Source organism: Myodes glareolus, chromosome 14, assembly GCF_982192425.1.
Source record: "Myodes glareolus chromosome 14, mMyoGla1.1, whole genome shotgun sequence".
In the NCBI taxonomy this organism is placed as follows: Eukaryota; Metazoa; Chordata; class Mammalia; order Rodentia; family Cricetidae; genus Myodes; species Myodes glareolus.
Window position 1 is genome coordinate 57,365,745 of NC_142039.1, and position 16,470 is coordinate 57,382,214.

The 16,470-nt window shown below is 46.2% G+C and overlaps 1 protein-coding gene across 2 annotated transcripts in view; it reads left to right on the forward strand.

Moving 5' to 3' along the window:
* LOC125391899 (N-acetyllactosaminide beta-1,6-N-acetylglucosaminyl-transferase) overlaps positions 1 to 14,097 on the forward strand; it is a 62,506-nt gene extending 48,409 nt beyond the window's left edge. For both annotated transcript variants that reach the window (XM_085699412.2, XM_048421605.3), the window contains exons 2-3: positions 7,532 to 7,624; positions 11,194 to 14,097. In XM_085699412.2, the coding sequence (XP_085555538.2) occupies positions 7,532 to 7,624; positions 11,194 to 11,384 (284 nt within the window). In that variant the 3' untranslated portion in view covers positions 11,385 to 14,097. The remainder of the gene's footprint in view (positions 1 to 7,531; positions 7,625 to 11,193) is intronic.
* The last annotated feature ends 2,373 nt before the right edge of the window (positions 14,098 to 16,470 follow it).

The following is a 16,470-nucleotide window of genomic DNA, read 5'->3' on the forward strand; positions in this document are numbered from 1 at the left end:
TTTATTTTATTTGTGTTTTGACTGCGTGTATGTCTGTGTGAGGGGTGCCAGATCCCCTGGAACTGGAGTTAGAGACAATTGTGAATTGTGAGCTGCCTTGTGGGTGCTGGGAATTGAACCTGAATCCCCTGGAAGGGCAGCTAGGGTTCTTAACTGCTGAGCCACCTCTTTTATACAAGTTGCTGATCTGGGTGTATGTGCTGCTTTGTTTGTTGTTTTCCCATCTTAAATAATGAAGGGTGACCTGAGCCTCAGGGGACAGCTGGCAGTATGTGTAGAGATGTTTAATTGACACACTGGGGTTAGAGGATTGTTACTGGGTCGTGGCCAGGGCTGTTGCTAAATTTCCTGCAATATACTGGACATCCCACCATAGAGAATCATATGTAAGTTGTTGTGGTTTGAAAGTAAAATGTCTTCTGGGGGGCTCATATGGTGAAACATTTGGTCCCCAGCTGGTATCGCAGTTTGAAGACTGTGGAACCCTTAGGGGTTGGAGACTTGATAGAGGAAGTACATCTTTGGGGTGGGCTTGGAGGTTTTATAGCCTGTCCAACTTGCTGTTCCCTCTCTACTTCCTGAGTGTGGTTGCAGCCAAAATGATCTTTTTCTCTGTGAAGTAGATTTTGTCTTTGTATTTCATCACAGCAGGGGAAAAGAAACATGCGTGGCTCCTGAGATTCTAATGGAAGGATTATGTTTTCAAATTTCCATGAAGTATCAATTACTAAACACCGTACATGCATTGTGTCTCTTTTACTGGTCGCCTCTCTACCCTCACTGCTTCCACATCTGCAAAGCCAACCAACCACAAACCAGAAGTACTTAGAACAAAACAATCAGATCTCTATGGAGCGTGGACAGGTGCTCATTCCCTTGACAACACAGGATGAGAACTGTGAACACAGCATTACATTCTGCTAGTATTTTACATCTCCGAAGTTCTGGAGCGCCCAGAGCCTGAGCTCCGACACCCTTAGGCCTGACTCAGCTGCCCACTCTCCATTAGCCAGTTAAATAGCTGACTGTGAACAGCAGCGAAAGGAGATTTAGTCCATGCTGGCCACATTCCGAAGGACAAAGAGGCTCACCCTAAGCCCATCTTCCCCTGTTGGTATGAGGGTTAGGTTGAAGTAGAGAGCCTGAGGCACACAAAGCTAAGCGGACCCTGGACAAGGTGTGACTTGGTCCATCATTGTCTCTGCTCCGAGTCCTCCCGCAAAGTGGTCTGCCATTGCCGGAACCTGTTCCTGGGTGCCAAGTTCTCCCTCTGGCTGGCACCAGGCTCTGCCAGCAGTGTCTCTAGAATATCCTCCTTAGGCCGGCCATGGTAGTACACGCCTCTAATCCCAGCATTTGGGAGGCAGAGGCAGGTGGATCCATGTGAGTTGGAGGATAGTCTGGTCAACACAGAGAGTTTCAGGACAGCCAGGACTACACAGAGAGATTCTGTCTGGAAAAACAAACAAACAAAAATGAAACAATAACAATGACAAAAATAGACCCTCCTCTTTCGTGCCGGGCCGGTTATATGGGCAGATCCTACACCATTTTCAATGAGGGACTTGAATATTGTCAGATTTTGGTATCCAAAGAAGCAGGGGGAGGGGATCCTTGATCCAGTCCCGCAAGGATAGCCAGAAATGGCTGTGCTGACCAAATCCTGCCAGGATTTGTTACACTTTGTCTTCAAGAGAATAATTGGTTGTTTAAAGTCAAACAACTAATTGTAGCAGACAGACTTAAGTCCTGACTTCAGAATTCCGTGTCAGTCAGTATGGGTAATGATGTCACAGTCAACAGCCTCAGAGAGGCTTACAAAATCTTACAAAAATTATTTTCTTATTTTGATATTTCATTTGTACTGTAAACAAAGTTTGCCTGAAGATCACAGTGCGAAGCTAGCCACACTAGTTAGCCATAGAGGCCAGGCAGTGGTGGCACACACCTTTAATCCCAGCACTTGGGAGGCAGAGGCAGATGGATCTCTGTGAGTCCAAGGGCACCCTTGGCTACACGAGATTGATCCAGTCTCAAAGAGAAACAGCCAGGCTGTGGTGACTCAAGCTTTTAATACCAGTACTTGGGAGTCACATGCCTTTAATGCCAATACTAGCGAGGTGGAGACAGGAAGGCATATGGCTGGGTAGAGTGAAGAATTTAAAGCGGGAGGAGACAGGAGCTCCAGGCATTCAGTCTGAGGACTTGTAGAGACAGGATATCCACTTCGGTCTGAGGGTTTTTTTTTAGAAGTAACAACTAGTGACTGGCTGCTCTGCTTCTCTGATCTTTCAGCTTTCACCCCCTAATATCTGACTCTGGGTTTTTATTAGTAAGACCAATGAGAGTTCACGCTACAGAATTGGTTTGAATGGATAAAAGCAGGGTGCAGTTATGGGAGCTTTTCCACCTTGTTAGACAAGCTCCTTCTACGGCTGTCTCATTGTCTAGCACAATCATTAAACTGTGAGACATCTCTTTCAATATTTGATATTTAAATTCCTTGTGTGTCTAACAAGTGTCAGGGGACATATCTGAGCTCGAATCGAGCAATTGCTGGAACTTGTTATCACGCACGAGTCTCCCCACGTGAGGAGGAAGCTCTGGGAAGATAATGGGGAGAAACAGGGTTCATATAAACCGAGCTCGTATTTCAAAGACTCCTATTCATTTATTTAACAAACACAGTTATTTGGCCGGTAAAGGCCGAGACCCAAGAAAAACATTCCAGGTCCCTCTGCAAACCGTATCTCGAATGTTCTATTTACAGACGCCTATGAAGAGCAAATGAGAAAATTGGATTTTTTGGTGAAAACGTTTTCTCTGATAACATTGACAATTTCCTTTTTGCCTTACCCTGGAAACAATGAGAAAAATGAACCTTCGTTAGGTTGCGTGTGAGTCAAGATGCACTCTTACCTAGATGCCCTGTGAGGATCCTTTCAGATTCCTGACCAATAAGCATGATAGTGACAATAATAGGAGCAACAACAACAGAATGGAAGCCTGAATATAGAATTTATTTCTCATCATAGTATTGAGAAGATGCTTTAGTGTTCGTGTGTGTGTGTGTGTGTTTGTGTGTATGTGTGTGTGTGTGTGTATGTATGTGTGTGTATGTATGTATGTGTGTGTGTGTGTGTGTGTGTATGTGTGTGTTTATTTCAGCATCTCATGTATCCCAGGTCCTCCCCAACCTCACTAGGTGGTAGAGGATAATCTTGAACTTCTGATCCTCCTGCCACTGCCTCCTCAGTGGTGGGATTATCAGCATCCAGGCATTTGCCACCACACCCAGTTTATTCGGTGCTGAGGATCAAACCCAGGGCTGTGTGTATGCTAGGTGGGCATTCAGGGCTGTGTGTATGCTAGGTGGGCATTCTACCACCTGGGCTGTACCTCCAACCCCCACTTTTTGACCAGAATTTCCTAAAGGAAGCTAGATAGCGGTATAAACAAATGTCACGCATGTAAGAAGCCTGAGTGCTGTTTTATGAAACTTCTGTTTGTATTATATGAGTGTGTGTGTGAGAGAGGTGGGTAGATGATGTCATTTCCCTCCCTGGGGTTTGCATACAGTCTAAACTAAAAAGCCACTGGCTTCATTTACTCACTTCCCTGGCGCAGAAACTCTCAGACTTTAAAAAAAAGGCACATAATACTGAGCAGAGGACCTGGGTTTGGTTCCTAGGACCCACGTGGCAGCTGGCAAGTCCAGTATCTCCAGTCCCGGGGGATCCAGCACTCTCTCTGGCTCCTAGGATACCAGACACATATGTACATGGAGATATACCTGTACACATACGCATAAAATAAAAGTAAATGAAAAACAAATACATATGTCCCAAAGACACAATTAGACTGAAGAAAGGATAGAAGAATAGCAACCCTTGACTATTGGGCAGATTTGAGTGGGACAGGATAGAAAGAACAGGATTAAGCTTGCATGAGATGAAGGAAGGATCTCAGAGAAGGAGGGGAAGGGAAGGTGCCATTGTGGCCTCTTCACAACGTCCCTGTCCCTCATCTTTTCTTACACTTAGCCTTGCAGAGGATTCTGCTATCCTAGGGAGGTGCTGGTCCTCTTCCAAGAAGTCTGGGTGGAGCCCAAGATTCTACATTTCTAGCGAGTTTCCAGGTAATGCCAATGTTTCAGTCCAAGAACCACATTGGAACAGCTCGCTTTATGCCAGGAGCTACACCCATTTCTTCTAGACTTCTCTATGCCCCAGGAGTCTATGGGAGATGTGGGGGGGGGGCACAAAGTGAAATTGCTCCCTCTTCTGTTAATAAATGTCATTTTATGCACAAATGCGAACCACAGATAATATTTAAGTGGACATGTTTGAGGCCTGTCATCAGACAGAAGGTATAGGAGTTAACAATTTCATTTGCTGGAGATTAATGAGTGCATGTGTCTATTCAAAAGGTAGGGCGTTCTTGTAAATGTGCTGATCCTATCGCGGGGATAATGGAATGCATTTCTCAATTTGTGCAATCAATATTGATGAGCGTGGAAGAGAAAAATGCCTTCTCAGAAGTGTACTTGCTTAAAGATTAAGGGCTGTAGTGTCAGGGAGGTGTTTTATGTCGTTGTCTGGTGTGCTTATTTAATCTAAATAGACTCATAAACATCACACACGGATTACCTTGACAGAGTCAAATAAATTGAATTCCCTCCTGGCTTTCCACACTCCCCAGACAAGTTTTAATATACGCTCTTTTACTTTTAATCTAGGTTATTTAAGAGTATGTATCAAGAGCAAAATAAAGAAGCTTCTTTTTGGATAAGCAGGTACTATAATCACCTTTAAGGTGTTTAAGCACAAAGCAGAAGGAAGTGGTCCCACTGTAGTGTTTCTGTTGAATGCTTTCAAGCTTAGGAGACAAAACCAAAAAGAAAAAAGATTCTTACTGGTAGAGAGTCCTAAGGGTTAAAGATTCATACTATTTACAGGAAAGATTGTGACATTTCATTTTAGTTGGGAGACCTGGTACATAATTATCAGGTCGGCAGAACAGGACTGTTTTCTTCTGAAATGTACATTTTAATTAATTTTTTAAATAGATGGGTTAGTTTTATATTATATCTTAAATGCTTAATTCTATTCAATTTCTTTCAAAGTTTGGGTCTTTGACATTCCTTTCACCCCCCCCCCCCTATTGGAAGATGCCAGCTTCTTCAGTAGTCAGTTTTCATTTTGAGACTATAATAAGTCACATTCTAGCTGTCCTGGCGGGGAAAGGGTAATCTAGAGACACACAGGGCCCTCCTTTCAGTCATCAGTCTTTAAAGTAGTGAATCCCAGAGCGTTAAAATCTGCTGCCAGGAAATCCTCGCCGGGAGAAGGGAAAAGCTGAGGGCCTGGTGCCACCGAAGGGGACCGCACCTCCCAGGAAGGGATTTCCCACAGTTCTGACCACCTTACAGAGCGATAGAAAGTCAGTGATAGGTGAGACCACACCATACCCAAAGCTGCTGAATTATGCACAATCCTTGCACTCTACTTAAGCCTAAACCTCACATCAGGACACTAGAAAGACTAGCTTTGGGGTAGAGACTGGCTTCGGGGTTGGGTCGGGATCCCATGATCTGCTCTTCCCAGTGTGGCCACATTGAATAAACCTTTCTGTGCTTTTCACTATTGCTTTTGTCCAATCATGCTGAGGACAGGTAGATGGTCCTAGCTTGCAGGAGCACCAGAACCCAAGCCTTTCCCCTAAAAAGTCCAGGACGATTACCACAAAATTGAGAGTTTAAACAACACAGAGATTGTCTTGCTGTTCTAAGCTTGGAAGTAGCACTGACTGAAGTCGGAGCACTGACTGGACCGTGACCCCATCTGCTTCTGAACACCCTCCATTTCCTTGCCTTTGCACCTGAAGTCCTCACTGCGGGGGGTGGTGGGAGGGGGGGCTGCCGAGGAGTCCTTCAAACCACCATGGCTGACCACGTCTTCATCCTTCCCCTTCCACTGTTACTATAAACTGGATCGTGAGAAGCCCTGAATCCTCATCCTGGAGTAACTAAGAGTGGGTGAAAGGGTGGCTTTTTGTTGTTGTTGTTGGCCTTCCTTTTGCTTCTGCCTCAGGAATTTTGCTTATTCTGCACCTAAGGAGTGTCTGTCTAAAATCTGAGGCTACTGAAAACTATTTCATCTCCCTGGAGGTCAAAAGGCATAAAGATAAAAGGAGCAGGCACCTCCCTGTCAGCTTTTTCAGCATCCTGCTCTGGGGATGCAGAACTCCAACGCTCCACCCAGAGTGGCTGGAAGTCTCTAGTGTTTGTCCTGAACCTGCACTGTGCTGAGTTCTAGGAACAGTAGAGCCTCAGAGATCTGCTTATCCCATGGTGAGATCACACCCAAGCCAGGGCAATCATCTGGGAACTGCCCTTGGCCCGCCAAACTGTCGGGATTTCTTCCAGCCACCTTGCATAACCAAAAGGGAGATAAGGATCAGCCAGGTCAGGTCTTGTGAAGACTAGCTTAATCTGCCTGCCTCTTGCCTCCCTCCCACCCTCTAAATAGTTGTCCGTCTATTTAAACTTAAAGCTCTCATGTCTGTACCCCAAAGGTGAAGACGGACACGGGATTATGACCCCCCCCTTTGTACTTCCCAATATGCGTGAAATTTTTATTCCCTGCCTTTGACCACTGATCTTATCTTTGATTGGTGTACTGGAGTGAAAGGCTGAGTCTAGTGTAACCATGCCTCCCAGGGCTAGGGCCTTTGCCCTAACGCTGGTAGCATTACTGCCTACTCGTGATGAAATTGCACCCATCCAAATAATTCAGGGTAACCTATTGAAACCCAGCTGAAGAGCAGTCCCATTCTTCTTTGCCATGTAATATAGCATATCCACAGGTTCCAGTGTTTAGAATGTGGAAGAGTGTGTGTGTGTGTGTGTGTGTGTGTGTGTAGAAGGGACATTATCCTTCCTACCAAAGTATGTTTTATCACCTTAGAATTTCCTAAGAGAGGACTGCTGCATCTGGGGCACAGATATCTGCATAGCCATCTTTACCTCTAAATGACATTCTGTATAAATTAAATTATAAATTGTATCCGTCATGGTGAAAAGGCCACAGCTCTCGCAAAGCATGCCTTTCATGCTTGTGTTGATTCCATTCACTCTCAAATGCTTTGGAGGTCTGCATTCTAAAACCCTCCACCATTCCCAGTCACGAGTTCTGTATTATTTGAGGGTATAACTGCCCTGTATGGCTAAGTGGGCCCTTTCCTGACTTATCCAGAGTGTATTGAGATGAATGGAGTCTGCTGAGATAGCTTGCCACTCACTGTGTTGCTCGAATAGGACAGTATTGTTTCCCCATAGGACGTGAGGCAATGCTTGCAGACATTTTTGGTTGTCACATTTGGGAAGAGGGTGCTATTGTTGTCTGGTGTGTAGAACCCCAGGGGAACGACTGTCATGCGGTACACAACAGTCCGAAAGACAAAGAGGGGTTGTGGAGAGTGAATTGAGATTGAGCTCCTGGTTCTTATTGCTCTTTTATTAACATTGCAGGAGTTCCTGGTGCCATGCCAAATGCCTCCTGGACGGGCAACCTCAGAGCTATCAAATGGAATGATATGGAAGCTATGCACGGAGGCTGCCATGGTAAGGTCTCCTGTTCTGAGGCTCTGTTGCCTGTTGCTGTAGGCATGAGGATGACTGTAAACGTAATAGAGGGGGTTCTTGCACAGAGAAGGCTGTAGTACACAGACTGATCGGGGGTTGTCAGAGACGCCTGATGCTGCCTCACCTTGTCTCCTGACGATAAGTTTCCATTTCTCAGACATTCTCAATCTCAGCGCCGCCAAGGAGAGACAGTACTTTCAAGATAAAGTGAACTTTGTCCTTGCTAATTTCTGCTTTCTCATTGCCCCTTATTTACCATTTCTTTGGGACAGGTGATGTCACATCCTTGTGACCGAGTATGCTCACACCTTGCCCCCACATCACAGGTCAGGGGTGACTTGGCGAGCTTCAGGTGTTTGTGACCCCTCTGGCACAGGGCAGGTGATGTCAGGGAGAAAGGACTCTTTCCAAAATAGACAAGAACTAGAGACCCTAAGTCATTGCCTTTTGCAGCAAGGTGGGGGATGGGATGAGACAGGGTCTTAGGTAGCCTAGAGTAACCCAGAACTTGCTATGTAGCCAAGGAAGACCTTGAAATCTGGATTCTCCGCTTCTGTCTCCTAAGTGCTGGGGTTGCAGAAATGTGCCCCGCCCGCACTCATGGTCATTGCTGTAGACCCGTATGAAGAAGGAATTCCGCCAGGCATCATGCACTCCCGACACCACCTAGCACATAGTGAGCTGGCACATCTACCTCCTTGTGCTGCTTTATCAAAGCAGCACGGGTTGGACGACCTATACAGCAGAAACTTCCTCATTTTTCTCAAGACTGGAAATGCAAGATCACGGGTCACAGAATTGGCTTTTTCTTGGCCTTTCTCCTGTGGCTTTGAAAAGACCTCGTCTCCCTGTGTCCGCATGTGTCTTTTTACTGAATCCTATTTTCCTCTCACAAGAGCCCAGTCAGAGCTGGGCGTCATGGCACATGCCTTTAATCCCAGAATTTGGGAAGCAGAGACAAATTGATCTCTGTGAGTTCAAAGCCAGCCAAGTCTACATAGTGAGTTTCAAGACAGTCAGAGATACATAGTGAGACCCTGTCTCAAAAAAACCCCAAAACCCAGTCAGGTTCCCGGTTTCTATATAAATTACCTTCACCATTTCATCAAGCCAACCACACTCTGCCTCCCCCTAGAATATATACAGTCCCCTCTGATTGCCTCATCCACACCAGCCACCCAGGTGGCATCATTGCCTTGAACTATAGCCTTCCCCTGTCAGAGAAGCTACTGCCCCAACAGCACAGGCTTGCCTGCAGCCTCTCCTCTCTGCTTTCTCCCATGCCCTGTCCCTCCTTAGTCAAGAAAGGTGGACTGATCAGCCTTGTAGTTTTGTAGGTACCCTTCTTGCTCTCCAGCTCAGAACCAAGCTAACTGTACAGAACCCGAGCAGCCCAAGCCCACCTCAGACTCATATTTCATCTTTCAGCGTTAAATACCTGCTATGCCAATGAACGCTGGAAAGCTTCATACCGTGAAGGGCATCAATATTGCCCTCCAAACCAGTATGTAGGGAGCATGGAGAGGTAGAATCCAGAGGGACATTGCGTGCCATCACTGCAGTGACTCAGTAACACAACATAGAAGAGGTTCTGGAAGGACACTCAAGTGTCCACCTTTTCTTTACACTCTTGAAACAAAGTACCCCAAGGCATTGGGGGTCCCCAGGAATCTCCTGCTGGAGAAGGAAAAGCCTGAAGCCTGGTGCCAGTCAGTGGGAGAACTTGTCGCCCTGACAGCTTGCCTGACTGCCTGACTGCTGGGCGGAACCACACCGTGACCGGGACTGTTTCACACCTCTGGTCCTTTAAACCTCAAAGAAGGGTGTGAAGCGAGTCACTGGGTCTCCTTGCTCCTCTCCTCAGTGTGACCACATTTAATACATTTCCTTTGTCTGCTTCTCATCATTATTTGTTTGGCTTACTAAAGATGGGTGGTTGAACCTGACTTACTGCAGCTGGGACCCTGGCTCTGACCCTTAATGACTCTCCTAACACTGCCATGGAGCTCTGGGGACCAAGCCAACTTTCCACCCTTCCTGTTTCCAACTCCTCTCCAGCAGAATCCCGATTCAAACAGAAATTTCCCCGTTCTACAGTGTTTCCAGAGGCATTGCCTTCAGTTTTTCCACAACCACTACCAGTCACGCTGTGCTTCCCAGGTGAACCCATCCACGCCCCTCCCTCCCAGCTGCCTCCATTCCTACACTCAACTGTTACTAATGTAATGCAGAAATATTTACCAGCCACTGTTCCAGAGGCAGAGGACGCAGAAAGGGGCAAAATGGTCTAAAATCCCTGCTTTTCCGGAGCATGTAGTCCAGCCCAAGAGTAGCAAGGCCTTGCCTTTCAGAAAGAAGGACAAGAAATAGTATCTCCCTTCTTTTCAAAAATGTGTAAAACACTGCAAATAGATAAATGTCACATATATCATAAAATATTCATGTGTGTCATTTATAGTCTTAACACATTTTAAAATACTTATGACACATAAAAATGAATGTATATTTAAAATAATAGATGTGCAAGGTTTGAATATAATTGTATGATATTTGTATGTATATTATCTACACAATACACACATCTATGCATGTGTTCCTTTGTGCACACACACTCATTGGTAGTAAACACCGAAATACAAGTGAATGAGGGTGAGGTGGCAGGGAGGGTCTTACTGAGAAAGTGACCTTGAGGGGGTGACCAGCGCTGGGCTGTGTGTTATCTGGGAGAGAACAGGTTATAGAGGTATAGGGGGAGCCCCTGGGAGAGTCAGGGGGAGTGAGGCTGCTGTGCTTGGGGGCTGGCGGTGGGGGGGGGGGGGGCACATGATGTGCCTGAAGTAGTTGAAAAAGAGCGAAGAGTGACCAGAGTCAGGAGTCTCAAATGCCAGACTCTGAGCAGAGAAAATTTATTCCACCTGTGTGGTAACAGAACCTCTCTGGCTGCTGCGCTCTGTGTGTGTGTGTGTGTGCGTGTGTGTGTGTAGGTGGTGGCTGCAGAGTATGATGGGACAGTTTGGGGAGGGGCAGTTGTGAAAGGAGACTATTAAGAACTTCGGTGCTAGCCTGGCACATGGAAATGCAGCATTCAGGAGACAAGGCAATGGGATTGCTAACTGAAGACCGGCCCGCGCTACATAGAGAAACTCTATCTCGGAGTCCACTGCTGACTGACATGCTACTTTGGTGAGGCTTACGGTAGCACTCAGAGGAGGAGGCAACAGTTGCGTGGACTCCATCAGAGCTCAGAGAAGAGGCAACACAAGCCGAAAGGGCCTCTTTCATCTCTGCACCTCTAGAACTTACCTGTAACTCCCATGTGCTCACACATGAACTGCTTTAGGACCCTGTTTCCAGTCTTCAATGCTCATCTTATTCAAGTGCATGTTTGTGCCATTTGTCCTAAGCGCTTTAAGCTCCTAGCGGGCTAGGTAGGGCAGCCCAGTCGTGTTTCATTGATCTCACCATACTTGATCAGGTTTCTGCTATTTCTAGTTCACCGCTCTAAAGACAGGCATGTCTAACTTTTTCTGCCCCGTCTCCCCCAACAGGTCACTATGTGCATGGCATCTGCATCTATGGAAACGGAGACTTAAAATGGCTAATAAATTCTCAGAGCCTATTTGCTAACAAATTTGAGGTCAACACGTACCCTTTCACTGTGGAATGCCTGGAGCTGTGGCTTCGAGAGAGAACCCTCAACCAGAGTGAGACCGCCATACAACCCAGCTGGTATTTTTGAGCCACAGCAGCTCTGGCCAGAAGGGTAAAAGAAGACGTAAAGCAGAGCCTTCCTCTCCAGGAGACCCTGCCTTGGCTATGCAGGAGGCTTCAAGAACTGGTTTCAGGAAACTATCAAGACCTGGCTTCACGACTATGCTTAAATTATCCACTGGACACTGTGATACACTGACAGGGTGGCAGGGTGTAGCTGTCCTGCCATTTTTAGCTAGTCTAGTCATTTCCTCTGAACGCCTCTTCTTCCTCTTCTTTTTTTCTCCTTTTTTAAAGACAGGCTCTTGCTGTATGTCTCTGGCTACCTTGTTTCTTGCCAGGTAGCCCAGGATGGCCTTGAACTCTCATCAGTTCTCCCGCCTCGCACCCACCAAGTGCTGCTATTACAAGTGTGTACAAGCACACCTGGCTCTGCCGTCTGGCAGTCACCTGATGCTACTGTTGCGGTCGATGATAAATTTAAATGCATTAGCTCTTTGTACCAGATGCTCATATTAGTATATCCTGCTGGAAAGGAGAATGGCGGGGGGTACTATCTAAGGAAATCAAAACTTGGTTTATTGGAGGAGGAAGCATTCATAACCATCTTCCCAGCAACTGTGTGTCCAGCCACACATAGGCGTAGAGATGGCTTCCTAGTAACTCACCGATTTCATTTAATCAGGAACGGATTGACTGCGGCGGTGCACGCCTTTAATTTAAACACTCCGGAGGCAGAGGCAGGCAGATCTCTGAGTTTGAATCCGGCTTGGTCTATGGAGCACGTTCCAGGACAGCAAGGGCTACACAGAGAATCCCTGTCTTGAAAAACAAAAACAAACAAAAGGAACTGATCTTGAAGAGCTGAGGAACTATATAGTTCAGTGTCTGAGCACTTAACGGACACATGTGTGGACTTGAGCTTTGTCTCTAGCATCACAAACAGGCCTGTGAACACGGACATTCTCAGTTTACTTGTGTCTGAAGTTGTGTGTATAGTACAAAAGCCATTAACATGCGACAGAACATGTCCTGAAGACAGGAGACACTCTGTGGCTGCAGGAAGAGGACCTCAGGGATGCCGGGCGTTTCCATGTTCTATTCCAGAATGTTCTCTTTCCCACCGAGAACCCTGAAACAGCCTCAGAGGAATGAAGGGATTCTTTCTTCCCCACAGGAAAGGTGCTAGTGTGTGGATCTGGAGACCGTGAATAGCTCACTTCTCGGGTTCTGTTTCTATATGAGAGATAGGGACCCAGTTCTCCTGTACACAGCTTTAACCACACCAGGACAGCCTCCACGTAGCTTGCAATGATTGGTGCTGACAGGACCTCCTGGATACTTAAGAGCTGGATTGTAGGTGGGCATCAGTGTCATTTTTCAGTCCTTCCTTCATCCATTAGTCTAGTCTGCCTTCGCTAAATGCCTCTCGGACGTCTGTGATCCTCTGGACACATGTTGACCCATGAGGGAAACCAGACAGATATTTTCTCTGCTGTAAAACTGGGGAGTGTATCAGCCTCTGAAACCCTGCTCTAGAGTCTTACAAATGACTGCACTGCGCATGTGCCCTGGCCTGGCTATATATAACATCAGACCATAAGGATCAGTAATTACAGTCAGGTTAGTCCAGAGACGTGGGGGAAGGAAGAAACAAAAGCTAAAGCCTGTTGGCCCCCACCAGCTCCTTCTTGTCTCGTTTTATTCAAAAGTCACAGCCCTCTCTCTCGAGGATGACGTGAGCATCCACATCTCTCAAATGGTCTAACAAGCCTTAGAGCGACTTGTTATAAATTCTTATATTTGCTCCCTCACAATCATAAGTGTCCTTCTGATCCTCTCAGCTCATTTCCATAGGGCTGTTGAGAGAAGGTAAAATAAAAGCCATACATAGTATCTCCAGAGAAGGCAGAGCTTACGAATGGACTCTTAATTTGGAGGAAAAAATTAGATCATTCAGAAAAATGTGAGGTTAGGACTCAGCAGGTGGGGGTGCTTGCCACCAAGCCTGACAACCTGAGTTTAATTCCTGCGACCCACAGGATGGAGGAAAAAGAGTTCACGCCCACAGGATGGAGGGAAAAGAGTTCATGCCCACAGGATGGAGGGAGAGGGTTCACACCCACAAGTTACTCTATGACCCTAACACACATGTTGTTGCACATGGTCACTCCCCAACACACAAACGAATAAGTGTGATTTTTAAAATGTCACCATCTTTGCTAGCTCTCTTGTATTCATAACTATTTATTTGTTCTAATGGGAAAAACCCTTGTTTTAAAGGGCACCACTTAGCATGATTTCATTCTTGCACTGTAATTGTACCTGCTGAGTGCTGATCGTCTTTAAAGGGAATCCTGTTCACGTAAACCTTTCTTTTTCCTTCTACCGAAAAATAAAATGGCACTGTATCGAGGACTCAGGGTTGAAAGCAGGGATACGTGTGGTCAAGGTCAAGTCTAAGACTGGCCTCTTTTTTTGTTACTTGGATGATAGCACCTGAAAAGAAATGTTTTACACTGGATCTCTCCTGGGGAATGAGAAATGTTTTCTGGAATAGAAGTTTACATGCCCGTTGCTGGTAACCTCTTTCTTATAAATACTTTAATATTGGAAGAGAGTAACATCTGAGCTAGTGCGCTGGCTGTGAAGGTACCCTCATCTACGATATCCATTTTGGTTTTGATGTTTTCTGTTTTTATTTTCTTAGAAATAAATTAATATATTGTTTCCCACCTTCAGGGATAATGTGTGTATTTATTTGATAACTGGTTAATATGCATTAAAGAACATACATTAAAAAAACCTCAATGTCTCAGTCTCCCCAGCTTTTAAAAGGATGAAAGAAACATATTTATATGTGTGTAGCTGCATAAAATCATCTGCCCACTAAAAAAAATAAGTAACCTTTCCCTTTATGGGGTGAGGGGAGAGTGATTGAGAATAAAGATAAAATAGGAAATTGGTTTTATATGTGCAATTGTGTGTGTTGTATGTATGGACACTGTCGTTCCTAGAATTTTGAGCTTGCCCTTTGGGCCGGATTGGCTGGCTGATGAGCTCCAAGGATCCACCCACCTTCACTTCTCCCTTGTATTGAGTGATGGGCATGACCTCTTCCCTTCTCTGGCTTATACCGTGGATGCTGGGGATCCTAACTCAGGTATTCAAGTTTACCGAGCAAGCATTTTACCAGGCATACGTCATCTCAAAACTGTCTACTGTGTTGGTCAGGCTTCCGGTCCGTAGTCACGGTGACCAGATGCTCCAGGGAAGCAGTTTAACTGCAGGAGCATTTGTTTAGGGTCACAGCATTGGAAGTGTCAGTCGAGCATGGGAGGAAAGGCATGGCAGAGCATCTGGGAAACGGAAAGTTTGGTTTTGATTCAGGAGGGAGCCGGAACAAGAGAGAGATCCCAAAGGTACAGTCCCAGCAATCTACTCCCTTCAAGGAGTCCCCACCTCCTATGCAGAAGGTTGTGCATCTGTTCAGGCTCCCTGCAAAGACAACTGCTTCCTGCCTGGTAGGCACTGAGCTAGTTACTGGAGACCAACCGACAAAGCCCGGCTTCACAGAGCGTACCACAAGTAAGTTAGCGATTTTTCAGGAGCCGTTCACATCGGGTTGTCTAGCAACAGGAAGTGAATGACACCTTTAACATTTGTCACCTGTCCAATGTGATGCCTGAACCAAGTCCCATGTGATCTCTCCTAGTCACCTGTTCTGTTGGGGGCTGCAGACTGCAGCCCCTTGACTTTCTTTGCCTGCCTCAGACCCTTTGCCTGCTGGAGTGAACAGAGTAAACAACTTGTATCCCTGTGTTTGCAGCTGCTCTGAGCACGAGACCCTCAGGAGTTCCTGATGGCAGGGGAGTGGTTTCTGGTGGGTTTTACAGCTGGAAATCCCAAGAGTTGGGGTGTGGCTATCAGTTAAGGATCCCTATATAAGCTTCTCTGGAGCACAATAAAGTTGGCATTCTTGTTTCAAGGATGACCCGTGTCTCTGCCTCTCTGTCTGTCTGTCTGTGTGTGTTTTTAAATCTCCAGCCTAGTTCCCGGCTCACATACTGCCCCATAGTGTAGGCACTTCACTGTTCCAGATGGAGCAAGCAAAATTCTGAAATAAACCAATGAAGTTTTAACAGTGCTACCAGAGCAGTGTGGTGGCACAGGGGCACAGATGGGGGGACGGGGGTGAGGGCTTCATTAGATGAGGTCATCAGGAAGTTTCTGCCTAGTGGGGTACTTTGCACTGCAATTTTGCCATCTGCAGGTGAACACAAAGACTGTAGCTGAAGATTAGAGTTTGCTTTCATCATTTTTCTTTCTGGTCTTGGGAAAATTCCAACCAGTTACAGACTCCTTGGAACATAGCTGGTTCCAGAGCTTAGGCAGGGAAGACCAGACATGAATCGGGAAAACACTTTTGTAACAAGCGTCCTAAAAGGCCGGCATCATGTGTCGCAAGTTCATGGGCTGACTTGAACTCTCCTACTCCATCACAATTGTGACAGTAATATATTGTGACCCAATAACTAAAATAAGAAACCATGCATGAATAATACATGCATATGCCCACACATGCATATATATAAATGCATGTATAAAATATACACATTATCAAAATGTGTCAGAAGCTCTTGACTAGAAGTGAGTTCTTGCTCTTGGTTCCAACAGTCAACCAACAAATCAGTCATGGTTCTTTCTGTTACCCAGGACTGAACAAAGAGATTCTGTGATGGCCTAGGCAGTAAATGTGACACAACAGCGCCCCACCCCTACCCCCTTCACCCCCCCCACCCCCGCCCCAGTCCAAGGGCTACTGATACGTGCAGAGTCAATGAATTAGACACATCAACCAGGCATGGAGGGATGCACTCAAATCTCAGAACACAGGCAGTAAGAAGGCGGTGCAGTTGAGGGAGGCCTGTCTAGGTTACAGAGTAAGACCCTGATCTGGTCTGGGGCTCAGAACTCAGTCAGAGGGTGTAGCCTAGGCTCACTAGATGGTTAAGAGGTGTGTTGAGGTACCACGTGATGAGACTGCAATTGTAAAACCAGCCATTGGGGTGCCGGCAAGATTCAGTAGCCAACCGGGGCACTGCAAAGTTTGC